Raw genomic sequence first — 27,267 nt, forward strand, 5'->3', positions numbered from 1 at the left:
ATTAATACATTACCTTTTCTGCTGTAGGACCAGTGTTAAACTATAACCCAGTCTGTTTCATGAAATACTCCCATTTGACAGCTGCCAGGATTCTAATAAAGTTTGACCAGCCTCAGCCTGAGTTCACGAAACAAAACTGCCCAGAAGCACAAGCTGACAGTAAATTACTTTCTTCATTCAGACAGGCAAAAAAAAAAATGGGATGAGGGAAAGAGGTTCCATTGAGAAAAACAGGAAAGTTCTTCTCAGATTGGAATTAAGCATGTTGTTTGGAGAAACAGAAGCACATTTTCGGTTTTGTATTTAACCTGCGCTGCATATGTTTGAGAAGCACTTAACATTGATGATCACTCTCGCCTCACATTCATAAACTGATCTAATCTGAAATATTTCTGGAAATGCAGATTATTGAAACTAAAAGGCTTAGAGGCAAAAAAATATCAAAATAATCTGCAATTGCCTCATCTTACCTCATCAAGACATCGTTCATACTGTTCTCTCTGGTGTTCATTTTCTAAGGCCAAGGCTGAGTTCTCTGCCTGCAATAGAATACAAAAATAATACACATTAATACAATTTCAGGCTGTATTCCATCATAAAAATCAATGACAGGAATGGTTACAGTGACAGTTTTATCCACAAAAGCTATTAGTGGCAATTTCTTACACATAATGCAGGCATTGCATGTGTCTATCTGATTTAATATCTGCCATCATACTTTGAAAAACTTTACAGTTTTTGTCTTTCACTGCAGTGTAGAATCCTGGAACTTAGTGTCGCTTGTGCATTTTGTCTAACTGCTACGAGCGAAGCCTTTGACTTCATCAGAGAGTAGTAACTTCCAGGAGATGTGTCAAATGTTACGATCACAGCAGAGACCAATACCTTTTTTCTGACAGTAGACAGAAATTTAGAATCCCAATTGTTTATGAAGAGTATGAAGCCACAAACTTCCATGGTTTAAAACAATTGTATTTTTACTCTGCAAGAGTCAACAAAGTTGACTACTATTTATCCGATACTCTAACATCCAGATTTAACATGATGTTAAACATGAATTAGCAGACAAATCATGGCCAAATATAAACTGTAAATTGCACCTTAAATGGCAGGTACAACTAAGACAGATCTTACATATTGGCTCAGGGTGCTCAGTTGAAATGATTACACTCAATCACAAAGTATTTCAAACACTTTCTTCTTCATGAAGAATCTCAGCTCTTCCTTCTAGAAGCTAGTCTAATCCCCAGGCAACAGTAGCACAGAACCAACCTGAGTTTTATGGGCATGGTCTTCACCACTAGCGGCAAATGTCTGCAGAACCTGCTCAAACCGATCTGGATGGCACAGATCCACCACCATCTTCAAGCAACAGAAACTGCTGCAGTAACTTATTTCCTTTGATTATTCTCAGCTTCTGGATCGAGTCCCATTTTTTTTCAGCTTGTCTTGCCTGCTGGAATGCACTCAATAACTACTACTGCACAGCTTGGACTGATTTGTGTCCTTTTATATCTTTCAACAAAGCTTCCGCTTCCATATTTCAACATCAACCTGTTTTGGGCTTCCTTAGAAGCTGGGAAGTTCAGTTTTATATTCTGCTTCCGTCTCAGTTTTGTTTTAAGGTGGGGTCTGCCTCAAGAACATACAAATTATATTTAAAAATATAGATTCCTGGGAGTCACGTGATGTGATCACGAGAACAGTTTCATTTTTGCAAACTTTGGCTCTGCTCATGTTTTAATCCTTTACTTTATTCTTGTTCACGTTTCATAATTATGTTTTTTCGGGACACTTGCTTGGTAATGTGTCCCTGGATGATGTTATGCGATGAGGAGAAGAGTTAAATCGTAAAGCATCCTTGCATCATTGAGGTGGTCAGACATAGCTGGGGTGGGGCCCAGATTGCAGGGGTGTTGTTGCTGTTGAGCGGACCTGTGCCTCGGTGGGTAGTGGGCATCGGGATAATGAACGCCTCTGAAAGTGTTGTTCTAGATGATGATCTCGGCTCCGTGTTGTACCTCTTTGGTGCTCACCTTGGGGATCCATGGAGTATCCTTGAGAGGACAATGGAGGCACAGAAGAGAATCCGTGCATTTGATAGAGCAATTTCCCTGGGAGGGTCCCACCTTCGATTCATTGAGATCCTGCTGCATGGCGCATCACATATCCTGACTGATTCGGGAAGGAGGGGCCAGCTAGGAGAGTGCATGGCCGGGATTCTCCCCTACCCAGCGGGGCAGGGGGTCCCGGCTTATTGGAGTGGTGTGAACCACTCTGGCGTTGGGCCATCCCAAAGGTGCGGAATTCTCCGCACCTTTAGGGGCCAAGCTCTCACATTGAGGGGCAAGGCCCGTGCCGGAGTGGTTCCCACTCCGCCGGCCGGCGTGAACGGTCTTTGGCGCCATGCCAGCCGGGGCCGAAAGGACTTCACCGGCCGGCGTAAGTCCGCGCATGCGCGGAGCGCCAGCAGCTGATGTCATACATGGGCAGGGGAGGGGGTGTCTTCCGCTTTCGCCATGGTGTAGACCATGGCGAAGGTGGAAGAAAAAGAGTGCCCCCACGGCACAGGCCCACCCGCCGATCGGTGGGCCCTGATCGCAGGCCAGGCCACCGTGGAGGCAGCCCCCGGGGTCAGATCGCCCCGCGCCCCCCTCCCCAGGACCCCGGAGCCGGCCGCCAATCCCGCCGGTCAGGTAGGTGGTTTAATCCACGCCGGCGGGAGAGGCCTGTCAGCGGTGGGACTTCGACCAATCGCGGGTTGGAGAATCGCCGGTGGGGGGGGGCCGCCGACCGGTGCAGGGGCCCGCCGACTGGCACAGCGCGATTCCCGCCCCCGCCAAATCTCGGTGGGGCGGAGAATTCGGGACACGGCGGGTGCGGGATTGACGCTGGCCCCGGACGATTTTCCGACCCCCCGGGGGGGGACGAAGAATCCCGCCCATATGTCCGGTTTCAGGCGGGATGTGAGAAACGGGTTCCCGACTGAGTTCGAAAATTGGATTTCATAATCCTGTTATGGAGGCTGGACATATCAGGTTCAACAGAACACGATGTCTCCGGTCCCCAAGGTCTGTGGTCGGTGGGCCCCCGACCATGGGTCTTGCATCCTCCTGGTAAGTGAATGTGCCTTATTCGTTGAAATCCTCAAGAAATCCGGAGATGTGTTTAATAATAATAATAATAATCTTTTTTGTTACAAGTAGGCTTGCATTAACACTACAATGAAGTTACTGTGAAAAGCCTCTAGTCGCCACATTCCCGCACCTGTTCAGGTACACAGAGGAAGAATTCACAATATCCAATTCACCTAACAGCACGTCTTTTGGGACTTGTGGGAGAAAACCGGAGCATCCGGATGAAACCCCCACAGACACGGGGAGAACGTGCAGACTCCGCACAGACAGTGACCCAAGCTGGGAATCGAACCTGGGACCCTGGCGCTGTGAAGCAACTGTGCTCACCACTGTGCTACCATACTGCCCCATCTTTGATGACCTTGTCATGGCTTTGGCTTTTTCAAGCAACATAAATGGTGTCATTCTCCTGCAGTTCTTCAATAGTTCTGGACGTTACTCCCTGATAATTATGCTGTTGATTATTTGTTGTTGCTTTTTCTCCTGTAACAGTGAGAAAGGTGTGAGCACAAGGACGGAAGTCGGCTGTTATTCTGTTCCAGCAAAAACTATATTAAGTTGATTATGTGATGGATGGTCTGTGCACAGTTTTACTCCTTTCTTCATATGTGCAGTTATTCTTGCGGTTAGGGGAAGTAAGTCTATTTTGGACACCCCACATCTCGTTGATAGTGAAGATGAGTGGAGCCGCAGCATGGTGATGGGTGGAGGGTCGGTATGGAGTTAGGCATTAAGGTTAGTTTAGTCCTCACTAAGGTTGAGGATGGACCCGAGGTAGAGATAACAAAACGGGTTTTTATTTAGCTTTTTGTTATTTCGAATTTAAGAATCCGTGCCTATCTCCGTCGATGGCCTGGGCACATTATGTGTCCTGGGGCGGATTGGATTCCTTCTGACTTTTCCTTGAGGTTGGCGATTTTAGGGAATGAATAATGGTGCAGGCCAAGGTGGGTTTGGTTAATCCTCGATTGATTTGTTGATTGTTCCAAGACCAACCCGGGTGTTTTTCTCTCGAGTGTTTTTCTTCTTCTATTCATCTGGCTGAGCAGTGTGATGTTCTGTGGGGGAGACGCATTGCTCTGGCTGTGGGTGAGGAGATGCAGGACCAGCTAGGGTATAGGTTTTGGGGTGTTTTGGAAGTCCTGGGGGTGCTGATTTGTTGTGTCAGTATGTGCTGGGCTGGGCCAAGTCTGGAGCTGTGGTTTGTATCCTGTTGCTTCCTGGAGCTTGGGATGTCCGTTGTCAAAGGCACTTATTAGGAACATCCAGCGCACAGGGGCCTAGGGTATAACAGAGTTCGGTACTTTTGTTGATATCCTGTGATCCACCCCGATAGTGCTCAGTCTTTTTTGTTGGAATGCGTTGATGGTACTGATGATAATGTATGTATGTTCTACGTTCTAAATAATCCAAACATATGGCTGCTGGCCTTCGCTATATAATTGGATGGAATGATGTTGGTTCTCTACTGGACCTGAGACTGGGGTTATGTTGTGTTGTGTGACATCCTTTTATAACTGGGGGTTCTCGTGAATTTTCTTTTGTTTTTATTGTGGGTGGGTGTAAAGAATCCGTGATGGGATTCTGCAGGGGAACAGACAGGTTTGGTACTGGAGGAAAGGAGGTTGCAGTGTGTCAATGCTGCCTCTGGCAGTACTGGAGTTGAGGGAGTTGTATATCGCTGCACGCCCGAACAGGTCGCAAAACATGTATCCTGAACTCTCGTGGTAATTGCGCGCAATCGCCGCGCGGGAAGGTGTACATCATTTTACTTTACCTTTTCATGGCTTTATCCTGGTTCTCCTTTGTTCTCTGGTGAGGCTTTTAGAGGTATCAGGTTATATCTAATGATTTTACTGACCCAGTTGTACTGCTGTTCTCATGTTCTCCTCTGTACTCATGTACATTGAGCCTTTTCTTTTTCTTGCAGTGCTGGACCGTTCCTGTGGTTTTGTTGCATTGCTTGTTGAAATGTAAAACCTCAACAAATATAGAACAAAGAACATACAGCATAGGAACAGGCCCTTCGGCCCTCCAAGCCTGCGCTGATCACGTGTCCTACCTAGACCAACCACCTGTATCCTTCTATACCCCGTCTGTTCATGTGCCTATCCAGATAAGTCTTAAAGGTAGCTAACATATCTGCCACAACCACCTCACTTGGCAGTGTATTCCAGGCCACCACCACCCTCTGTGTAAAAAAACTTTCCCCACACATCTCACTGAATCTGTACCCCCTCACCTTGAACTTGTGCCCCCTTGTAATTTGAAATTTTGCCCTGGGAAAAAGCCTCCAACTGTTCACCCTATCTATACCCCTGATTATTATAAATTTCTATCAGGTCGCCCCTCGGCCTCCGTCTCTCTAGGGAGAATAATCCCAGTTTATTCAATCTCTCCTCATAGCTAATACCCTCCATACCAGGCGACATTCTGGTAAACCTTTTCTGTACTCTCTCCAAAGCCTCCATGTCCTTCTGGTCTTGTGGTGACCAGAATTGGACACAGTATTCCAAATGTGGCCTAACCAACGTTCCATACAATTGTTACATAATTTTCGAGCTTTTATACTCGTTACCCCGTCCTATGAAGGCAAGCATGCCATATGCTTTCTTTACCACCATTTCCACCTGTGCTGCCACTTTTAAGGATCTGTGGACCTGCATGCTCAGATCTCTCTGTGTCTCTATGCTCCTGATGGTTCTGCCATTTGTTTTATAGCTCCCACCTGAATTGGATCTGCCAAAATGCATCACCTTGCATTTATCCGGGTTAAATTCCATCATATAATTTAAGATTTCCTTACACAAATCAGCCACTGCACTCCATCCATGAAATTGTTGGATGCTTCAGTCATTGAGGATGTTCAAAGCAGAGGTTCATAGATTTCTGTACACCAACAGCATCAAGGGACATGGGCAGAGTGCAGGAAGATATCATTGAGATTAGCTCTAGTCTAATTAAATGGAAGAGGAGGCTCGAGGGGCCGAATGGCCTACTTCTTTCCCTATATTCCTTTGTTTCCTGCCCTTTGCCATGACGTATCACAATGCAGGTTTTCACTATTGTTTGGCTAGGTTTCTTCTGCTGGTCCACAACAGTTCTTTCCATTTGTTGAGCTGGCCGATAATGTTGCTTCTGTGGTCCATCATTTTCACCCCATTTTAGCCAATAAGCAGTAGCCAATGAAATGAAGTGCCCACCTAATGATCTAAAATCACTCTGCCACTCTATTTTTCACCTTTTTTCACCTTGCCATTTTATCATAAACATATGAAAGTTTAAAAGTATGTATATATACTGTGTGAATATGAAAACTAGGTTCATATGCTGAATGAACAGTGTCTATTCCTCAATTTTTATTTACAAATCAAAAATGTAATTAACCATATCTTAATTGCCAATTAGCTACATGTGGCTAGTGGCAGAGAGTATTTTTAATTCCATTTGTAAAAGTTTAATTCCCTTTGTAAAACAAATTTTAATCAAACTTGATATGCTGAACATGCTATCAGAGAGCTGCAGGATAGGAAGAGTATTAACAACAAGAAACACTATTCTGCAAAGAAGGACTAATTCAGTCAAAAGTGTTGAATCTGCAACATTAACTAATGAAATGACAAAAAAATATGCCCTCAAACAAAAATCTTCAGGCTTTAGTCAAATAGAATTATAATGGGCTTTTTTGTCATTTTTCTCTTGCTGAAGATTTCAGATGAAGGACTGTTAAAATCAAAGACTAAACATGCATTATCAGACAATAAAGTTTGCAAAAATTCTCCAGAATATTCATTAATGGTGAACTGCAGTCATTTCCAATTCTGAATAAAGTCAACCTGACAGCCTGAGATGTTTCAGAATGAGATGCTCATGCCACATACAGAATTCGCATTCTTCTGTTTAATACCAAAATAAACAGAATAGGAATATGGGAATTTAGGAATAGGAGTAGGCCATTCATCCCGTCGAGTCTGCACCTGTGCATGAAAGACACCTGACCTGTCTACGTAATCCTATTTGCCAGCACTTGGCCATACCCTTAAATGTTAAGACATGCCAAGGGCTCATCCAGGTACTTTTATAGGATGTGAGGCTACCCGCCTCCACCACCCTCCCAGGCTGTGCATTCCAGACCGTCACCACCCTCTTAGTCAAAATGCTTCTCCTCAAGTCCCCACTAAACCTCGTGCCCCGACCTTGAACTTGTGCCCCCTCATAACGGACCCTTCAACTAAGGGGAACAGCTGCTCCCTACCCACCCTGCCCCTCATAATCTTGTACACCTCGATCAGGTCGCTTGTTAGCATATTGGAATCCTGAACAGAAGTAAAAACAAAGTATAAAATCAGTTAAAATCATGAGCAAATTGATGATCAGTGAAGATGGGAAGCTTCATGAACCATTCAAATGCTTGAATTAAAGAGTAAAGAAACATCTCATCACATTAGCCACTTCCAATAGTAAAATGAAAAGTTGGCATGAGCGTGTTTGTCTCTTTATAGCTGAAGATGGTGACTCAATATTACTTTGTTGGTTTACGATCAGTGAAACCTTTTACCAAGCAAGCAAATAAGAAATTTGAAAATAATTTTCTGCGGCTGTGTCAGCAGATTGAACCTGGACTCTGCTAGCCTCCTATCGGTATTACTCTGTCACATTGGTAGGGTTGTTATCTTTTGCTTTGCCTCAGGTATAAATTTACCATATTAATAAAAAAAACACGCAACACAATGCACGTGAACAAAAGAGGTCAACTCAGGTTTAAACAGGAAATCAGTAGGCTCACAATGGCCAGTGCAATTTAGCATAACACTCCATGTATTGGCCCACATGGATTAAAACGTGTGGAAACATCATTAATAGTTATATTTATTTCAATTGAGGATACTGTACTGTATCATGAATATTGTGTGTATTGTATGTGTTAATCGGGTGAAATGCGAGACATTAAATAAATGCTAAGCATTTACGTCATCAAAGCTGTATAATTGACTGGATATGCAGAGAGTTATTTTTCAGACCACTAGAGGGCATATCTGTTGAACTGCACTGATTACAGATTTCCACGTCAAGTCAGGATATTATTTATGAGTTTCAAATGTTTGTGCTTGCTTATGTTCTTGGATATAACTTAAACACAAAGGAATCAATTATATTGCTAAAAATGCCAGATTCCAAACAGAATAGTCAGTGGCAAAGGGGGGAACGGCTGACACAAGAAGGGTGATGGGTTCAGTATGTTTGGGAGATGAAAAATAAGGTAGGGTAATATTTTTTTAATAAAATGTTTCTTATTGGGTTTTTGAACAAAGTATATTTACCATTATGTACACAGGATAACAGACATATATATAGAAGGGCACACCCAAACATACCAAAGAAAAGAAAATAGTAGATAATTAAAAAAAACAATAAAAAATAAAATAGAATAACTGGTAGGGTATTGTGCACCAGCTCAACAACAGCAACTCTGTACACCTGGCAAAATTATTTACAACACATAAGTGGGCGACTGTTGGTGGGGGGGAGGGGGGGTGGAGACTGGGGAGGTGAATATACATTTGGGTGCCGGAGAAACAATTACAATGGACAATACTCGAAATGGGTTTGGTGTTGGTGTTGTCGCTTGCTTCTCCTGGACGGATCTCGCTGCTGTCTTGCGCTCACCTCTGCTTCTGCCATTCCTCCCGTCTTTCGTCTTTATTCTCCTCGTTCCCTACTCCTGGAGATGCTATGTTCGTTATTGTATCCCGTGCCTTCCTTCCGGCTCTCATTTCCCTGCCTCCCCCCCACACCTCCCCGGTTCTCCTCTCTTGTTCCCCCATCTCTTCCCTCCCCAACCCCCCCCCCCCCCCCCCCCCGCCACTTCCCCCCTCCTGTGATTCGCCTTTCTTTCCTCTTAGGCTTAGCTGTTCCTCCTCCCCCCATTCTTCCCGGTCTATCCCTCCCTTTCATGCTTTGCCGACTTTCCCCTGATTCTCGGCTACCTGGCTATTTTTCCGCTTGTTCGTTGACCACAAACAGGTCCCAGAACAATTGCGTGAATGGCTCCCACGTTCTGTGGAAGCCGTCGTCTGACCCTTGGATGGCGAATTTGATTTTCTCCATTTGGAAAGATTCCGAGAGATTGGACAGCCAGTCTGCAGCTTTGGGTGGTGCTGCTGACCGCCAGCCAAACAGGATTCTACGGCGGGCAATCAGGGAGGCAAAGGCGTCCGCCCTCCTCCCCAGGAATAGATCTGGCTGGTCCGAAACCCCAAAGACCACCACTTTCGGGCATGGCTCCACCCTCATCCCCACCACTTTGGACATTGCCTCGAAAAAGGCTGTGGGTGGGGATGGGAGTGCTGCCGTGGCGAGGGCCCGGAGGGAGGTCCCGTGCAGAAGGTCCCGTGCAGGAGGCCTCTTCCGCGCGCACCCACATGGCTTCTGGCTCCTTGATTCATCATCTTATTCGCTTGGCTGTTGCCGCCCACTGATAGAATTGTAGGTTTGGGAGGGCTAGGGGAGGGCTAGCCCCCCCCCGGATTTTGTTTTTTGTAGGACCTTCTTTGGGATCCTAGCACTTTCCCTCCCCCCACCCCCCATACGAATGCCATGATTAGTTTGTCCAGCGCTTTGAAAAAGTCCTTGGGGACGTAGATCGGAATGGATCTAAGCAGGAAGAGGTACCTGGGCAGTACGTTCATTTTGATCGTCTGGACTCTCCCCACAAGGGAGAGTGGGAGTGTGTTCCATCTTTGCAGGTCCTTTTTTACTTCCTCCATCAGACTGGTGAGGTTCCATTTGTGGATCCCTTTCCAGTCATGGGCTATTTGGATCCCCAGGTAGCGGAATTTGTGTCGGGCTTGTTTAAACGGCAGTCCCGTTAGTGCTGCCCCCCTCCTTGTGGGTGTACTGGAAGATCTCGCTTTTGCTCATGCTGAGTTTGTAGCCCGAGAAGACCCCAAACTCTTTCAGGAGCGCGATGATTCCAGGTAGGGTAATATTTACAGCACTCTCTGTTTCCCAGCATAAGATGAAATGTTTTCAGTTTCAGTGTTGTGGATTCCCGGATGAGCTTTGGCATAATTTTATCTCCAAGAGTTTTGTATGCAACCATTTCATGCCAATATTATACCAAAATGTTGCTGTGCCTGAAATTTCATCAGTCACTTATGCTGCAACCAAGATACATCCACAAAAACCCTCTGCCATTCAGTTATGCAGCTACACCCTCGTGCAAAACTATTTTGGGTGATCTTCCTGTATCATGTATATGCGTAAACAACAGATTGGCATGGACCTGCCTCCAACCATTTGATGAAGCAATAGTTGAAGTCACCTAATTTTTACATTAAAAAAAAATAACTTCACAGTATGTGGGTGTTGCTGGCCAGACCAGCACTTATTGCCCATCCACACTTGCCCTTGAGAAGGTGCTGATGAGTTGTCTTCTTAAACCACTGCAGTTCCTGAGGTATAGGTACACTCACAGAGCTGTTAGGGACAGAGTGAAATGAAATGAAAATCTCCAGAATTTTGACCAAATGACAGTGATGGAATGGTGATATATTTCCAAGTCAGGATGATGAGTGGCTTGGAGGGGAACGCCGTAGTGGTGATGTTCCCAGGTATCTGCTGCTCTTGACTTTCTAGATGGTAGTGGTCGTGGGTTTGGAAGCTGCTGCCTAAGGAACCTTGGTGAGTTCCTGCAGTGCATCTTGTACATGCTGCATACCGCTGCGCCGTTCATCGGTAGTGGAGGGATTGAATGTTTTTGGAAGGGTTTGCAATCAAGTGGGCCACTCTGTCCTGGATGACATTGAACTTCGAGTGTTGTTGGAGCTGCACTCATCCAAGCAAGTGGAGACTATTCCACAACACTCCTGACTTGTGCCTTGTAGATGGTGAACAGGATTTGGGGAGTCAGGGGGTGCATTACTCACCACAGGATTCCTAGTCTTTGACCTACTCTGTTAGTCACAGTATTTATATATCTAGTCTAGTTCAGTTTCTGGTCAATGGTAACCCCCAGGATAGTGGGGATTCACCAATAGTAATTCCATTTAATTTTAAGGGGCGATGGTTAGTGTCTCTCTTGTTGGCGATGATCAATGCCTGCTACTTGTGTTGTGAATGAACTTACCACTTGTCAGCCTGTAATGAACTCCAATTGGCTTTATTGGTTGGCCAATTGGAGTATGAGCTCCCTCAATGATAGCTCATTGAGGGGGCCCATATAAGCACCTGTGTAGGCTCTGTGAGCAGTCTTAAGTTGACTGGACTGCTGGCAGCACTGTTTGTAGCTGCTCCTGTAATATCGTTATTGTAAATAAATATTGGTGTGGTGACGGAACTCCTGCCCCCCGTGGATTACTACACAACCCAAGCCTGGATATTGTGCAGATCTTGTTGTATTTGGATACAGACTGTTTTATTATCTGAAGAGTCATGAATGGTGCTCAACATTGTGCAATCATCAGTGAACATCCCCACTTCTGACCTTATGATGGAAGGGAGGTCAATGAAGAAGCAGCTGAATGTGGTTGGGCTTAGGACACTACTCTGAGGAACTCCTACAGTGATGTCCTGGAGCTGAGATGATTGACCTCCCAACCACCACAACCATCTTCCTTTGTGCTGGATATGAATCCAACCAGCTGAGAGTTTCCCCCCTGATTCCCATTGACTCCAGTTTAGCTGGGGCTCCTTGATGCCATACTTGGTCAAATGCTGCCTTGATGTCGAGGGCATTCAGTCTCACATCACATCTGGCATTCAGGTCTTTTGTCCATGTTTAAACCAAGGCTGTAATGAGGCCAGGTGCTGAGTGACCCTGGCGGAACACCAACTGAGTGTCAATGACCAGGTGAGGGTGGCAAATTAAATGTTCGAGGCCTTTTATCGGGGGCTGTACAGAGCCAAGCCTAGGGAGGGGACGAAGCAGTTCTGGGCCAGTGTTTGGGTGGGTAGGAGGTCATGGAAGTGGAGGAGGGGAACCAGAAGGCATTGGAGGAGCCACTGGGTTTGCAGGAGGTAATGGAGTGTATTAGTATGATACAATTGGGGAAGGTGCCGGGGATGAACGGCTTTCCGGCAGAATTTTGGAAGCAGTTCTCAGCACAGTTGGCCTCCCACCTTTTGAGTCTGGTTAATGAGGCGGTGCAGTGGGGGCAGCTGCCGGATACGCTGGTGCAGATGTCTATTTCTGTGATTCCAAAAAAGAACAGACCAGATGGAGTGTGGGTCTTATAGGTCCATCTCGCTGTTGAACACGGATGTGAAAGTATTGTTTAAGTTATTGTTGAGGAGCTAAGAGGGGTGTGTGCTGGATGTGGTCTCAGAGGATTAGACAGGGTTTGTGAAGGGGCTGCAGCACTCTAGTAATATTAGAGACAAATTTGGGGTATTTTGGGCTGCATGGGGGGCCAAGGCAGGGATGCCCGTTGTCACCATTGCTATTCGCATTGGCAATTGAACCCTTGGCAATTGCGCTCCGAGCCTCAAATGAGTGGCAGGGGATTGTGAGGGTGGGTAGAGAGCAGGGTGTTTCTGTACACTGATGATTTACTGTTGTATGTGGTGAATGAACTGGAAAGTATGGGGAGAATTAAGGACTTATTGGAAACGTTTGGGGCCTTTTCTGGGTGTATACTGAACGTTGGGAAAAGTGAGATAATCCCAGTGAATGGTCTCGGGCAGAATGCGAATTTGGGGGCCCCGACATTTAAATTTATACAATTTAAGGTGATACACAAGGTTCATATGCAGTGGCGTGCAGAGGTCTGGTGATGCCCGGGGCAAATCTTGTGCTTGTGATGTGTGACTCTGTAAATAAATCCATATAAAAGGGTATAAAGTTTGGCTCTAGTTTAATCCTTTGCCAACTAGCTTTCTAGAATCATGGGCGGGATTCTCTCAGACCGGGGCCGGACCGGAGAATCCCCACGACCGGCGCGAATCGCACCATGCCGCCCCGACGCGATTCTCCGCACAGTGGAGAATTGGCGCCATTGGCACCGCCATGGTTTGCGTGACGCCGGTCAGGGGCCGCTCTATGCGACCCCCTGTTGATTCTCGGCCTGGGATGGGCCGAGCAGCCGTCGTAGAAAAACCGCCGGCACCATTCACACCTGCTCTCAGCCAGCGGGACCTCGGCGTTGAAGGGTCCGGGAGCAGCCTTTGGGGGGGGGAGAAGGGGAGTCCGGCCCCAATGGCGGCCTCCGATGTTGCCTGGCCCGCGATCGGGGCCCACCAATCGGTGGGCCGGCCTCTCTGGCTGGGGGCCTCCTTTCTTCTGCACCGGCCCGTGCAGCCCTGCGCAATGTTGCGTCGGGGCCGGCACGTTTAAGGGAGCCACTGTGCTTACGCGCATTGGCGCCAGCACCACTGTGCATGCGTGGACCCCGCGGCGCTCAGTTCACACCAGGCTTAGCAGCTGGAGCAGCATGGTCTGCTCCAGTACCATGCTGGCCCCCTTTAGGGGCCAGAATTGCTGATCCTGAGGCTGTGTTTCCGGCGGTGTCAACACTTAGCCTCAGGATCACAGAATCCCGCCATAATGTGGTAGCAGAGAATAGTTGACCGACGGTTGGAAACGAAGTAAACTTAAATCCTTGTGCTGATTGTAGAAAATGGCAGAATGCAAGTGTAAATGATTGGTGTATAATTACCCTCCAATGTTCTCTGACCCTGAACCTTACGGCCAATGTAAAAATTAAGTGGGCATGTGGAAACGGGTTATGTCCCTACTAAAAAGGTATTAGCCTCAGCTTGTCACTTCCTACAAGAAGGAAAATCAGAAGAAAAGTACTTTGTGAGGTGGATGCCGCTAAGTTGGGTAACAAAGACGTTTTAGATGTTCAGCTAGAGCTATGAGATGAAACTTTAAAGGATGATGATCTGTTAAGTGTCTATGAGTCACGGACTAATTTTGATAAATTTCAGAAAACAGATGGTCGTTCAATGTAAGAATGCATCATGGATCAGACGTCTGCTACCTAATTCTAAGGAAACAATCATTGACTGCAGCCTACATGGAACAATTGAAACATTGCACAAAGACACTAAGAGTAAAAGATTCAATCTGATTGCCAGATTTTGAAATGGTCCAAATCACAGGTGCAAGCATCAATGGAGACAGAGGAGGATAATGGACCCTTTAATTTTACAGTAGAATATGAAATGAAATGCATGCACAAAGAAACTGTTACTGGTCCTAGAGGAGGGTCATTTCATAATGTAATGCTTTGTAAAAACATGGTGTTTTTTTATTTAATTTGCTTTGAAATTGTAGTTGTGCATATTAACTCTCATTTATATTTCAAGCGGGAGAATGGAATCCATTAACTGCATGCAGTCAGTATGTATTAAATTGGGAATCACTTGTGGGCCGATAAATCGGCTCAGACTAGAACTGTGGTTGCTGTGGTAGGAAGTCTATGCTTGTACGGAGTAACTTTGTAAATAAATGCTGACAGAAGTGTGTCATAATATCCATTCATGTATGTAATGAAGTACAGACAGGCAGTGATTGACACACAAGATGACCAGTAGGCACACAGCACAGTGCAGCCAATCACCAGACAGGACACTACCACTATAAAGCCAGAGGGCACTAGGTTTCCCGCTCTCTCTGGACCCAGCCACTGAGACAGTCAGAGTCCATGACCTAGCCAGTACAAACACCATGCGATAGCTAGTAAGTCTGGTCAGGCTAGTACTAGGTCTCCAGTCAGTTCAGTATAGTGTCGACCCACAGCTGAACATGTATATTAGTTCTATTGTTGAATAAAATCGTGTTGGATCTTCTCCAGTGTTAGAGGTCTGTTTCTAACCTCACTGCATCAAATGCAGTCCACATCGAACCAACCTGCCTAACACATCAGTGTACAAAGATTGGCTCTCGTTTTATCCTTCACTAACTCGCTTTTGGGATTAAACAATAATGCAGAATAATGAGGGAGAAAGAAGAGGAAAGAAATAAGGGGCTACATTTTACATGCCCCTGCTGGGTGTGTTTGCGGCAGTGTTACAGTTAGAATAGGGCGGATTCCCACCCGATCGTTGCCCTACTCATGCCTGTGCTTACCCCCATAATACTGATGAATGAATGCCAAAAACTGGCTGCCCACCATATTTCAATAGAAAATCAGGGATTAATTAGGCTTGTTATCAGAACAGAGGATGCTGGAAAAACTCAAAGTTTGGCAGCGTCTATTAGGAGAGAAAGAAAAGTTAACATTTTGAGTTCTTTGAACCTTTGTGAGAACTGAAGGGCGGGAAAACGTGTTAGAGCTTTGAGAGACTGCAACAAAAAGTAGCAAATTTAATGTGGGGGGGGGGGGGTTCGGAGGAGGTTGCTTGGGACAGTACATGCATAGAATATTTTCCAAAAAAGTGGAGGGGGGGGGGGTTTAAGATGGAGGAGAAGGGTCACAATCTAACGTTGCCAAACACAACATTAAGTCCCGAGGGCTGCAACGTCCCCTACTGGAAGATGAGATGCTGCTCCTCCAGCTTGTGCCAGGCTTAACTGGAGCATTGCAGCGGGACAAGGGCAGAGAGTTGGGGATGAGAGCAAGGTGTTGAGTTAAAATGGCAAACGACAGGAAGGTTGCGATCATGCTTGCAGATTGAGCAAAGGCGCTCTGCAAAGCATTCACCCAGTCTCCATTTAGTCTCCACAAAGTACAAGAGACCACATTGAGGGCAGCAAATACAATAAACCAAATTGAAGAAATTGCAAGTGAAACGGTGCTTAACCTGAAAGGAGTATTTGGGGTTTTAACTGGTGATGAGGAAGGAGGTAAAGGGGCAGGTTTTGCACCTTCTGCCATTGCAAGGGAAGGTGCCGTGCTTTGTAATAAATATTGGCGCTCAGTCTATCACCAGAAATGGAGACAGAGAGGTCAAGAAAGGAAGGTGTCAGACATGGACGGCATGAAAGTGAGAGAGGAATGGCAACTGGAAGCAAAAGTGATCCAATTTTTCCAGGTCCAGACGAGGGCATGAAACAGCATTGATACAATCATGCAAAAAAAGTTGTGGGAGCAGGCCTGAGTAGGACTGGAACCAGGGGTTTTGCGGGAGCAAGCTTGTTAACAAGCCAATTGACCCTGATAATACACTGTCCACATCATAAAGCGTTTGGCGTAGGCAGCCCGATTTTGAAAAGTAATTTCTTCAAAGGACAGGAAGGAAGGGTGGGTGGGGAGGGGATGTTCTATCTTTGGGGGCTGCCCTTTGTGGATTGGGGGCAGACTCCCTAAGATAGAACCCTCTCCTTTCTTTGTACCTGTTCGCAGCCTTAAATCCACCCCACATGCAAATATCCTCTCTGCCCAAGAGCCAGTCTTACTCGTTTCTGGGAATCAATGGGCCTCTTCTTCTTCCTCTTGCAGTCCCTGCAACACTTATTAATGCATTCTAGGTGCAGCCAGGACTGATGGAGTTGCCAGTCAATTGGACTGGTTGCTCAGAAACCCCACACTGGCCCTGCTTAGCCTGCCTGCCGCGCGTTATGGCTGCAGAGAGTCGACATGGAGCGGGTCTTCTCCACACAGACTTTGCTTCCCCAGGATGTGGGCTGGCGGGGGGAGGGGTGTTCTTGGTAAGCTGCTCACTCCCCCTCCCTGTAATGTTTAGCTCAATACACGAGAGTGAGGTGCCTGAATTGTTCTTTTGGTGTCATTTTCATTTTATGTTACACCAGATAAATTAACTCTGTAGAAAACTTAGACTTAACTTCTCATTGGCAGAATCGGCACAATCACCAGCATAGGTTTTGCTGCAATAACCCGTCAGTGAGACCCAGGAAACACCTGCCCAAATATATATATTTTTTCTTGTGCAGCTCATGCTGTGTTGCAAACCAGCTTAGTTTACTTATGAGATTTGATGTGCACTGATTTACAATCCATAAAGTAATGTGCAAAGATGAAATTGTAAACAAATCTATTACTTTCTTGACAATGATAAAATAACAAACAAAATACACAAACACTAAAATTAACTGGAATTGTGGGCACAGGATGACATCGGTGTGTCTTTCTGTGCACTCAAGTTATTGGTTTTCTCCAGTTTATCCCAAGAGAACCTACTTCTAAGCGAGTAATTCAATTCTCCTGAAATAATAATAACTCAATCTATCTTCATGATTGTCATATTTAGAGGTAACTATGTCCTTTAAACCCTGGTGCAATTAGAGAGGGCTGCTCAAAGAAATCCTTTCCCTTTCCAACTTTAACACACTCAACGTGCATCGCCCTGTTCTTTGGTTCTGCAAGGCAAGAACATGGTTGCCGTCAGGAAAATTATGTGCCGCCAAACCATTGATTCAATGGTGCAGGCTTAGTGGTCTTCAGGTTTTTACCTTGGCCTCATTTTCATATCTTCATATACAGGTAGCAGGCAGGACATGGGCATTTTTCTCTGTGCTTTTCTTAAAAAGCTAACTTGGAAAGAAAAAATCCAGAAAGCGAGACAAGGGCCGGGATTCTCCCCTACCTGGCGGGCCGGGGGGTCCCGGCATACTGGAGTGGCGAGCACCTCTAGGGGCTAGGCCCGCGTTGGAGTGGCTCCCGCTCTACCGACCGGCGCCAACGGCCTTTGGCGCCCCACCAGCCGGCGTCGGGGCTGGCCGAAAGGGCTTCGCCGGTTGGCGTGAGTCCACGCATGCGCCAGAGGCCGCTGACGTCACCACCGGCGCATGCGCAGTGGAGGGGGTCTCTTCCGCCTCTGCCATGGTGGAGGCTGTGGCGGCGGTGGAAGAAAAAGAGTGCCCCCACGGCACAGGCCCGCCCGCCGATCGGTGGGCCCTGATCGCGGACCAGGTCATTGTGGGGGCATCCCCCCGGGGTCCGATCGCCCCCTCCCCCCCCCCCCAGGACTCCGGGGTCCGCTCCCGCCGGCACCAAAGGTGGTTTAAACCACGTCAGCGGGAGAGGCCTGACAGCGGCGGACATCGGCCCATCGCATACCGGAGAATCGCCGCGGGGGGCCCGCCAACCGGCGCGGGGGGCCCGCCGACTGGCGGGGCCCGATTCCTGCCCCCGCTGATTCCCGGGTGGCGGAGAATTCCAGCCACGGCGGGGGCGGGATTTACAAAGGCCCCAGGCGATTCCCTGACCCTGCGGGGGGTCGTAGAATTCCGCCCAAGGTTTTGAATAATTGGAAGTCAATTTGTTGGGTATCATGAACAAGCAGGTAAAAATGGCAGACTGTTTGTCACTTACAGGCACACTAAGGTATAATAAAATATATTGAAAAAAACCTACCCCTGAGCAACAAAAATAGAATCACTCTTATCTTATGGCAAGACAATTGTGTACTGTGAACATGGTCACTAATCTAACAAGGATGTGGGAGGTGAGATCATTCCTTTTGTAAGTGCATCATGAGAGACTATTCATGAACTTCCAAAGAATAATCGAAGACAAAAAAATGGGTTTAAAGGATCTGTGCAGGGACTAAAAGGAAAGAAAGAAGTGTTGCTTTACTGAACAATCATTGTTTTTTTGTATTTCATCATGCATGAGGATCATAACTCAAGCAGGTTTACAGTCGAGCTTTGCCATTAGGTTCCATAGAGAACATGAAAACAGAACATGTAAGATCTGTTGACCAAAGTGGCAAAAGGGTATAACAGGCTCAGCGAGTCAGTAAAACAAGGGGAGATTCTCTGGATCCATTAGCCTTAGCTGGGATTCTTTCTGGCCTGTTCAATCAGTGAAGTGAGGCCCTCAATTGAGTGAGGCCCAAAATGGAATTCTTGCTGGGCGTCAAGCTAGTCACAAGCCTTCCGGCCCACTCCACCTGGAGAGATCAGGTTCTCACCTAGAAACGGCAAGAACCTGATCAGAACTCATGACCACCCATTTCAATCTCATTAGCAGCCTTCCAGGATGCTCTGGGAGTTTGGGGGGGGGGGGGGGGGGTGGTCCTTCAGGAGAGGAGAGGGTCAGGGCAGCTTGGATTGAGCTGGAGGGGCTTGGGTTGGGAGTCTTTCAGAGGGTGGGTCAAGATTGTGGGTCAAGTCTTCCCTCTGTAGCCTTGAAAATCTTTAAACTCTCTTTCAGCACATCAATTTCAATGATCTGGCAGGCAAAGGTAAAAGTCTTCCCTTTGTAGCCTTCAAACACTTTGATGTCTCTCCCATCATGTCAAGTTCAAAGATCTGTCAGATCAAGGCAAAAGTCTTCCCTTTGATGTGATTTAAACCCCTGAAGTACTTTTTCACATTCAATGTCATTCCTCATTAACTTTTTAAGCCCCTAGGCTTGCTGAGAAGCTTAAAATCTTTGAACTGCATTGTTTACATTCAATTTCCCAGTCCATTATCTTTTACAAGTCTCTTGATTGACAAGTCCAGGCTATTTCAAAGGAACGAGTAGCTTTGTTTACTTTTATAGCTTTTCACGGATCATGGGGAGACTGTGGCACAGTAGTAATGTCACTGGACTAGTAAACTTGAGGCCCAGACTAATGCACTGCGTCACGCGTTCAAATCCCACCATTTGATTCAAATTAAATTAAGAACATCAGGGATTAAGGTGTTAGCCTCAGTAATAGTGACCATGAAATGTTCCAAAGTGTATAAATCAGGTGGTTTTATGGGGATAGGTGGGGGATTAGGGTTAGGTAGGGTTCTCTTTCGGAAGGTCGGTGCGGACTCAATGGACCAAATGGCCTTCTTCTATACTGTAGAGATTCTATGGAATCAAGACTCGATTGACAGGTCCAGGCTATTTCAAAAGAGAAGTCAGCTTTGATTAATTTTATAGCTTTTCACGGTACATTTACTAGTGCTTTCAATTTTAATCAGGTGTTCTTTCCAACCGCAGCTTTTTTAAAAGATACTTTTTATTTGTTCTGTGCTACTCCCCTCAAGCATGTGTTGTTTCTAACCAGTTTTTTTTTCTTCTGGGGTTTCCTCTGTTCTGAACTTCCTCCATGAAAAAACAGGTGCTCTGTCTGAGTGCTTCCCCTGGCATCCTGGTAGTGGCAGAGTGCCACTGCCAGGGTGCCAGGGGACAGTGCCACGTTAGCACTGCCAAGGGGCAGGGCCTGAAGGGGGTCTCTGAAATGGCGACCTAACCAGCTATAGGGACAGGGCCTTGCCAGTGATTGGGGTTAGACATGTGCCCAACAATTTGAGGAGGGAGGGACTTGCCAGCGATTGGGGGGCAGGGGCCTTGCCAGCAATTGTGGGAGGGTGGGCTTGTCAGTGATTTGTGGGCGGGGAAGGGGAGTTTACCTTTTGGGGGGGGGGGGGGGGTGTCGTCAATTTGAAGGGGTTGCTGTATTATTCTGCGATCGGAGCATCCTTCCAGCTTCTTCATGTCACACAACATGAATCACCCCTTTCCTCCAAAAGAAGATTTCTAAGTGTGGGGGGATTGTAATCTAGATTGCACTGATCCACCCGCCCGGAATCACACCTCATTTCCCGCCAGAGACCACAAATAGAAATTTGGGGGTGTGGGGGGGAATTGTGCCCACTATAAGCCAAGATTGACATTGCTACACTTGCTACAAAAACTTGCATTTTTAATTTGGATAGAGTCCCAAGGTACTTCAGAGATAGGGGTAAGCCAGATTGGTTGTGGCAGTAAACCAGACAAGAACAAAATCAAAACAACAGTAGATAGACATTTCAAGATGTTAAATGAAGCAAAATCATCAGCTTAAAAGGAAGTATGAAACATGATTGGATTTTCTGCATTTGTGACAGCTGGAGTTCTGGGATATCTGTCTCTAAATGTGTGAAAATATCTGTCAAAATATTATTCTATCAGGAAATCTGAAGATTGTAATTTAGCTTACTTTCAATACTGTTGGTTGATTTCCAAGACATCCGTCAATATGTCTGGAATGATTACGTTTATTTCAAATAAATGTTGCAGGTAGCAGCAGGATACGCTGTGTTTTATGTAATCTCCTATCCTGCATGTGACTTGACTGATGTACCATCCTAATGAGGTGTTAATTTGTGTTGTATTTTGCTGCATATGATTTGTGATGATGTTATTTACATGAGCTGAGGAGTGGCACATTAACTGTGCTTTTACACAAATTAAATATATATCACAGTCTGCAAAATGAGAATGATTTATAATTACTAATAAGGGGCGGCATTCTCCCCTACCCGGCGGGACGGGGGGTCCCGGCGTAGGGGAGTGGCGCCAACCACTCCGGCGTCGGGCCTCCCCACGTCGACTGGTGCCGGGGCTGGCCGAAAGACCTTCGCCGGTTCGCGCATGCGCTGGTGGTGACGTCCGCATGCGTGCTGGGGGATTCTCTTCTGCCTCCGCCATGGCGGAGGCCGTGGCGGCGGTGGAAGAGAAAGAGTGCCACCGATCACGGGCCTGGCCACCGTGGGGGCACCCCCCGGAGACCGATCACCCCGCGCCCCCCCCCCCCCCAGGACCCCGGGGGCCCGCTCACGCCGCCGATCCCGCCGCCACCAGAGGTGGTTCAAACCTCGGCGGCGGGAGAGGCCTCCCAGCTGCGGGACATCAGCCCATCGCGGGCCGGAGAATCGCCGCAGGGGCCTCGCCGCTCGACGTGGTGCGATTCCCGCCCCCGCCAATTCCCGGGTGGCGGAGAATTTCTAGCTCTCCTTTCCATATGCAATAAGGTGAAACAGAGAAACAGCTTCAGTAGTGATAGCTGTAATGGCAACCAAATTTCAACCTGGTCTCCTGCTTTCAAAACAAAGAGGATAAAGAGGAATCACAAACCCATGAATATGTCCAGCTTGATTGGACTTAGACTATCAAAGATTTTGATTCAACAAGCCGATATTGTGCAATTTGTGCAAGAGGTAAAGAAAGGACTTAGAGAATCATACACTCTGAAATTTTGCATTCGGTGATTGTAACTCTCTCCTTCAGTGACATTGGAACTGTTCAGACATCAATCAGGTAGTGTCAATTTCTATGCATCCCACCTATCAGCCACACATGGGTAAATCTGTTATCACCCTTGAGCAACATGCATTTTTGTCTTTGCACTATAGAATACATGAAACCATACGATAGAGTAGTTTAAACGGTGATGAGGTGCATGTAGCACACACAGGTCTTGCCATAATCTTTATAAACAGGTTTGGCCAATTGAAATGTATGCACCTCTGAAATGTCATGCTTGACCAATCTGAAAAATTGACATCTATGCCTGCATGGTGTCATTGGTCAATCATATAATAGGTTTTTCAAGTCATTGTTGTATCAATCAGGAGAATAGATCATCTCTTCTGCTTACTTTCAAAAGCAGTAAAGTGTAAGTGGATTGTTCTGAGCCATTCAGACCAGGATCGACCCATATGCATCGTATAGTGGCCAGCACGATGCCAGGAACGGGAAAATGTTATTTATGAATAGAAATTTAAGACACTGCCGCAATGTTCATACAACCTTCTATCATTATATGACCAATATATGTTCCTTATTCTATATTAAGGTTTTAGTTTGCACAACCGACTGGACCCGAGAAGTAGTGAAGAAATTTAATGAGTGTTTTTGAATTTATGAAGCGTGATACAGAAAGAACATTTCCCCTGAATGGGAACCAAGGGCAAAAGTTTATCAGTTTAAATACATTTGTTGACATAGTTGTTCGGGAGCATGAAATGTTTTGTTATAGCCAGCAAGTGGGGCATCCTTTTCCCCTGATCTAAGGAAAGGGTTCTCAAACTGCGGGCTTCAGAGATGCCATTTGGGGTCACAACCAACAATTTCCCAGTCTCTTAACTGAGAGGTATTTTGTCCCTCCTCAGAGTAGCAATGGTGACTGTGGAGAGGAGACCACCCAGCCTGGAGGTTCTGGCAGAACAACCCTGGACCCACTGGATTAATTCTACCCAAGAGCTGAACTGTGAGGCCAAAGTGCTCTTTATCTTCAGAAAACACTTTTAGCGGTGAGTGCCAAAGATATTTATGCACTGACTTGGTGTAGGCAAAAAACCATGAGAAACTGCCCGTGTCCTGAGGCAGGAAAAACAGGGAGGTCATACAGCTGAGACTCGGAGCTGAGTGGTGGCATCAAACATTTCTGTCTTTCTGCTTCTGTTTACCTGTCATACAGACTCCTTATAGTGATTCTGCTAGTGATTCTGCACCACACGTACCATAAAATAGACCATAAAGGGGAAAGGAAAGAGGGATTGGTGAGTGAGTGATTAGTGAGGTGAGAGAAGAGGGGTTGCGAAGAGAGGCTGGTGAGTGATTGAGGAAGGAGAGGGGGTTTGGGAAGAGAAGTGTGTATGAGTAGACGTTGTAAAGAGAGACTGGTGAGTGAGTAACAGAGGTAGCGGGCGGGGGGGGGGGGTGGCTGGATGTGTGCATGTGTGTACATACGTGTATTTCTATGGTGGGAGCACAGGGACTAATTTCAATGTGTTTTTCAAAGTGGGGGTGAAAGGGATTTCCACTGAGACTCAGGCCTACATACGCTTGTAAAACAATAACATTTTAATGAAGTGTTTTAAAACACAGATTCTCATATTTATAAAACACATTACTATATTATTACGGACAAAAGAGAAATTAATTTAATCAGCCCTGATTTCTCCCCTCACCATTCGATCATGGACAGAAAGGAGTTTTTGATATATTTTGGTATATTTTCCACAACCCTTCAATTTTGAAGTGATCCAACCCTCTATTAATAACCCCACAGCAAAATTGGAGGAAGACTTGAGGTTCAAAATAGGGTGGGGACTCTGAAGCGAAGCACTGCACAGGGCCAACTCTACCTCTACATGCATGAGGCTCAACCTAACGCAGCTAAAAGTGGTACATAGAGCCCACTTGGCCAGAACCTCAATGAACAGATTCTTCCTGGAGGTGGAGGATAAATGTGAACGGTGCCAAGGGGGCCCGGCCAACCACTCCCACACTTTCTAGTCTTGCCCCAGACTTGCTGGGTACTGGACAGCCTTCTTCGAGGCAATGTCCAAAGTGATGGGGATGAGGGTGGAGCCATGCCCGAAAGTGGCAGTCTTCAGGGTATCAGACCAGCCCAATCTCTTCATGGGGAGGAGGGCAGACACCCTTGCCTTTGATTCCCTGATCGCCCACCGTAGAATCCTGCTTGGTTGGCGATCAGCAGCACCACCTAAAGATGCAGACTGGCTGTCCAACCAATCAAAATTTCTCCAAATGGAGAAAATCAAATTCATCATCTGTGGGTCGGAAGAGGGCTTCCACAAAACATTCACCCAACTGTTCGAGACCCGTTTGTGGCCAACACATAAATAAATAAATATCCAGTAGCCAGGGGGAAATAGCCAGGACAAGATAGAAAGAGGAAAACGAGGGAGGACTGGAGAGTGGCGGTGGGGGGGGGGGGGGGGGGGGGGGGGGGGGATGCAAGGCCAGGTAGCAAAACCCACCAAGAAGAAATGGGGAACAGCACTGAAAAGGGGAGGGGGGAAAGAGAGGGGGGGAGGGGGGAGTTCCAGGAGAGCGGAGCTGGAGCAGGGGGAGGGGGGGCGGGGAGATAGGGAGGACTGTTGGCTGAGCCAGCCAGACGACAACAGACTGTAAATAGAGAAACCCAAGAAGGACCCTTTGTGACAGTACAATAGATGAAAATTAACAGCAATGTATATCATTTGGAAAATGCCAATAAAAAGATTTTTTTTTAAAAGTAACCCCACATCAAACAAAACAGAGGACAAAAATCAAAGGACTTATTTATTTTCTATACATGAAAACACAGGAAGAGAGTTCATGTTGACCCCCCTGTCCATTTTGCATTTATACAATAAAAGAGAAGGGAAAGAAAGGTACAGGGCAAAGGACATGGTCAAATATGAATTATTGGCCCATAACTTCCACAGAGTGGCAATCTCCGGCAGATTGCCATTCTCGCCAGACTTACCTGTGCTGGGACTCCGAAGACCCTGTTTCTCCCAACCTTCTTTCACTCAGGCTAGGTGCGACAGGATCTGCGAAGGCCGGAGAGTGGTATCGGGTTAGGTGGTGTGATGGGTTCCCTGGGGTTTGTGTACGTGTGGGGTGTCCTACGCAAGGCTGGAGCTGTTTTTTTTTTTTAAATAGCTCTTCTGGAGTCAGAAGTGATTTTAATTTCCTTTCGCTCTTTCAGAGTAAGTATCAAGGTAAAACTGGCAGAACCATCCAACGTTAGCAATTTAAAATCGCTTCTGTCGGATGGTTCCCAGCACAGCAATTGCCGAGTAAACCCTCATGTGGGAACTTACTGGAGGAATTCCCAGTGCATCATAGGGGCAACTCCTAAATATGACCCTGGGGAACCCAGAGGCTATGGGCGATTGTTTCATGTGAGTCTAGAGTTCAGAATCAAAGTCCAATGGTGTATTTCTTCAGCGAGATTAGCACGCTAAAGCTGTGGGATAATCCACCTTTTCCAGTAGCGATGATCTGTGTGATGGGAGAAGCACGTAGAGACAAACTAATCTTGTTGGAGGCACTGGTGCAGAAGTTCAAACTTTCCAATAGAAACAGTGTAGATGAGAGCCAGGTAATTCGAACCTGGACAGAACTCTGGATTTGCTGCTTCTCACTTGATGGAAGATGGCAGACGGCTTCACATGGCAATATTGCAGGTTCAAGAAACCCTTGGGGGTTTGGGAGGGTGGGGTTGAGGAGTCATGTGATATAACTCTTACTTCTTCTCCTTGGTTTGGGCAAAAGACAAATATTCCTTCCTTGATTCCTGGAATGTCTAATATTTTATCCATTAATAATAAACCAGAGGTTTTGGGTCCTCAAAGATGATTTGTCGCCATTGGCCAGGACTTTGCCTCAGGAATATGAAGGGGTCTTTGTGCACTGCCTTGGAATTTAATTTCTGCAGTCCCTTAGGGGAGTGAAGGAGTATATTAATTGTATCGAAATAAACCTTGCTCTATAATTTTTACTTTCGTCTGTGCATTCTGCCTACTGCGGATTCAACATGTACAATTATACAAACTGAAATATATATATCACAGTCTGCATCGTGAAATTAATTTGCAGTCACCAACAGAAAATTACTTATGCCCTCCTTCAGGTTTCAATAGCGTTAAACACACAAATTCTTCAATCATGGCAACCGTAGAAAGCAGGGACCGGTTTGTGGTGCAGAACGAGTGTTCAATTCCGGTACCCGCTGAGGTTATTCACGAAGGCCCGGCCTTCTCAATCTTGCCCCTCACCTGAGGTGTGGTGATCCTCCAGTCAGCTCTCCCCCACAAAGGGGAAAGCAGCCTATGTTGATGCGGGACTATGGGAACTTTACTTACACAGCAACCAAATGTCAACCTGGTTTCCTGCTTTAAAAACAAGGAAAACAAAGGAGAAACACAAATCCCCAAGAAGGATGTTTCATTTTTTTAAAATTAGATAAATATTTGAAGCAAAAGCATATGGAGAACAAGCAGGAAAGTGCACGACGCTAGGATTAGTTTTACATTGTTCTAACCTACCTTAGATGTGACGGCCCAAATGACCTACTTTGTTTCAAACCCCTATAGCTCTATGATTTGATCCATGCTCTGAGGGGGATTGTTTGCTTTCAGCCCAGACAGTGGCATGGATATGTTTGACTATTAAAGGCAAGCTTAAGCAGTTTGCTGACACTGATGATCAAAGTTGACACATGAAGAAATATCTCTTACTTATGAGAGTGGAAAATTGTTGATGTCAGTAAAACATGCCCCAATAACAATTTCAGATAATGAGAGGAGCAAATTAGGAGAAAGGAAACAGGTATAGTGCATTATGTTTCATTACTTTCAGGACGCTTTTGACAAGGTCTCACACAGCAGATTAATATGTAAAGTTAAAGCGCATGGGATTATGGATAGTGTCTTGAGATGAATAGAAAGCTGGTTAGCAGACAGGGAGCAAAAGGCTGGAATAATTGAATCTTTTTCGGATTGGCAGGCAGTGACTAGTGGGGTACCGCAGGGATCTGTGCTAGGACCCCAACTGTTCACATTATATATTAATTTGGACGAGGGAACTAAATGTATTATCTCCAAATTTGCAGATGATACAAAGTTGGGTGGGAGGGTCAACTGTGTTGAGGATGCAGAGATGCTTCAGCAAATTTGGACAGGCAGAATGAGTGGGCACATGCATGGCAGATGCAGTATAATGTGGATAAATGTGAAGTT

At 46.2% G+C, this 27,267-nt stretch overlaps 1 protein-coding gene and 1 long non-coding RNA gene across 14 annotated transcripts in view; one reads left to right on the top strand and one right to left on the bottom strand.

Annotated features, from left to right (window-relative positions):
* LOC119962061 overlaps positions 1-14,604 on the top strand; it is a 45,318-nt gene extending 30,714 nt beyond the window's left edge. The window contains exon 2 of the long non-coding RNA XR_005459793.1: positions 14,067-14,604. This is a non-coding gene — a long non-coding RNA (uncharacterized LOC119962061). The remainder of the gene's footprint in view (positions 1-14,066) is intronic.
* The window catches only part of nckap5l (NCK-associated protein 5-like), an 837,372-nt gene that overhangs the window by 253,783 nt on the left and 556,322 nt on the right, over positions 1-27,267 (bottom strand). For all 13 annotated transcript variants that reach the window (XM_038789861.1, XM_038789862.1, XM_038789866.1 and 10 more), the window contains one exon: positions 471-539. In XM_038789861.1, the coding sequence (XP_038645789.1) occupies positions 471-539 (69 nt within the window). The remainder of the gene's footprint in view (positions 1-470; positions 540-27,267) is intronic.

This window comes from Scyliorhinus canicula, chromosome 2 (genome assembly GCF_902713615.1).
Source record: "Scyliorhinus canicula chromosome 2, sScyCan1.1, whole genome shotgun sequence".
Taxonomy (NCBI): domain Eukaryota; kingdom Metazoa; phylum Chordata; class Chondrichthyes; order Carcharhiniformes; family Scyliorhinidae; genus Scyliorhinus; species Scyliorhinus canicula.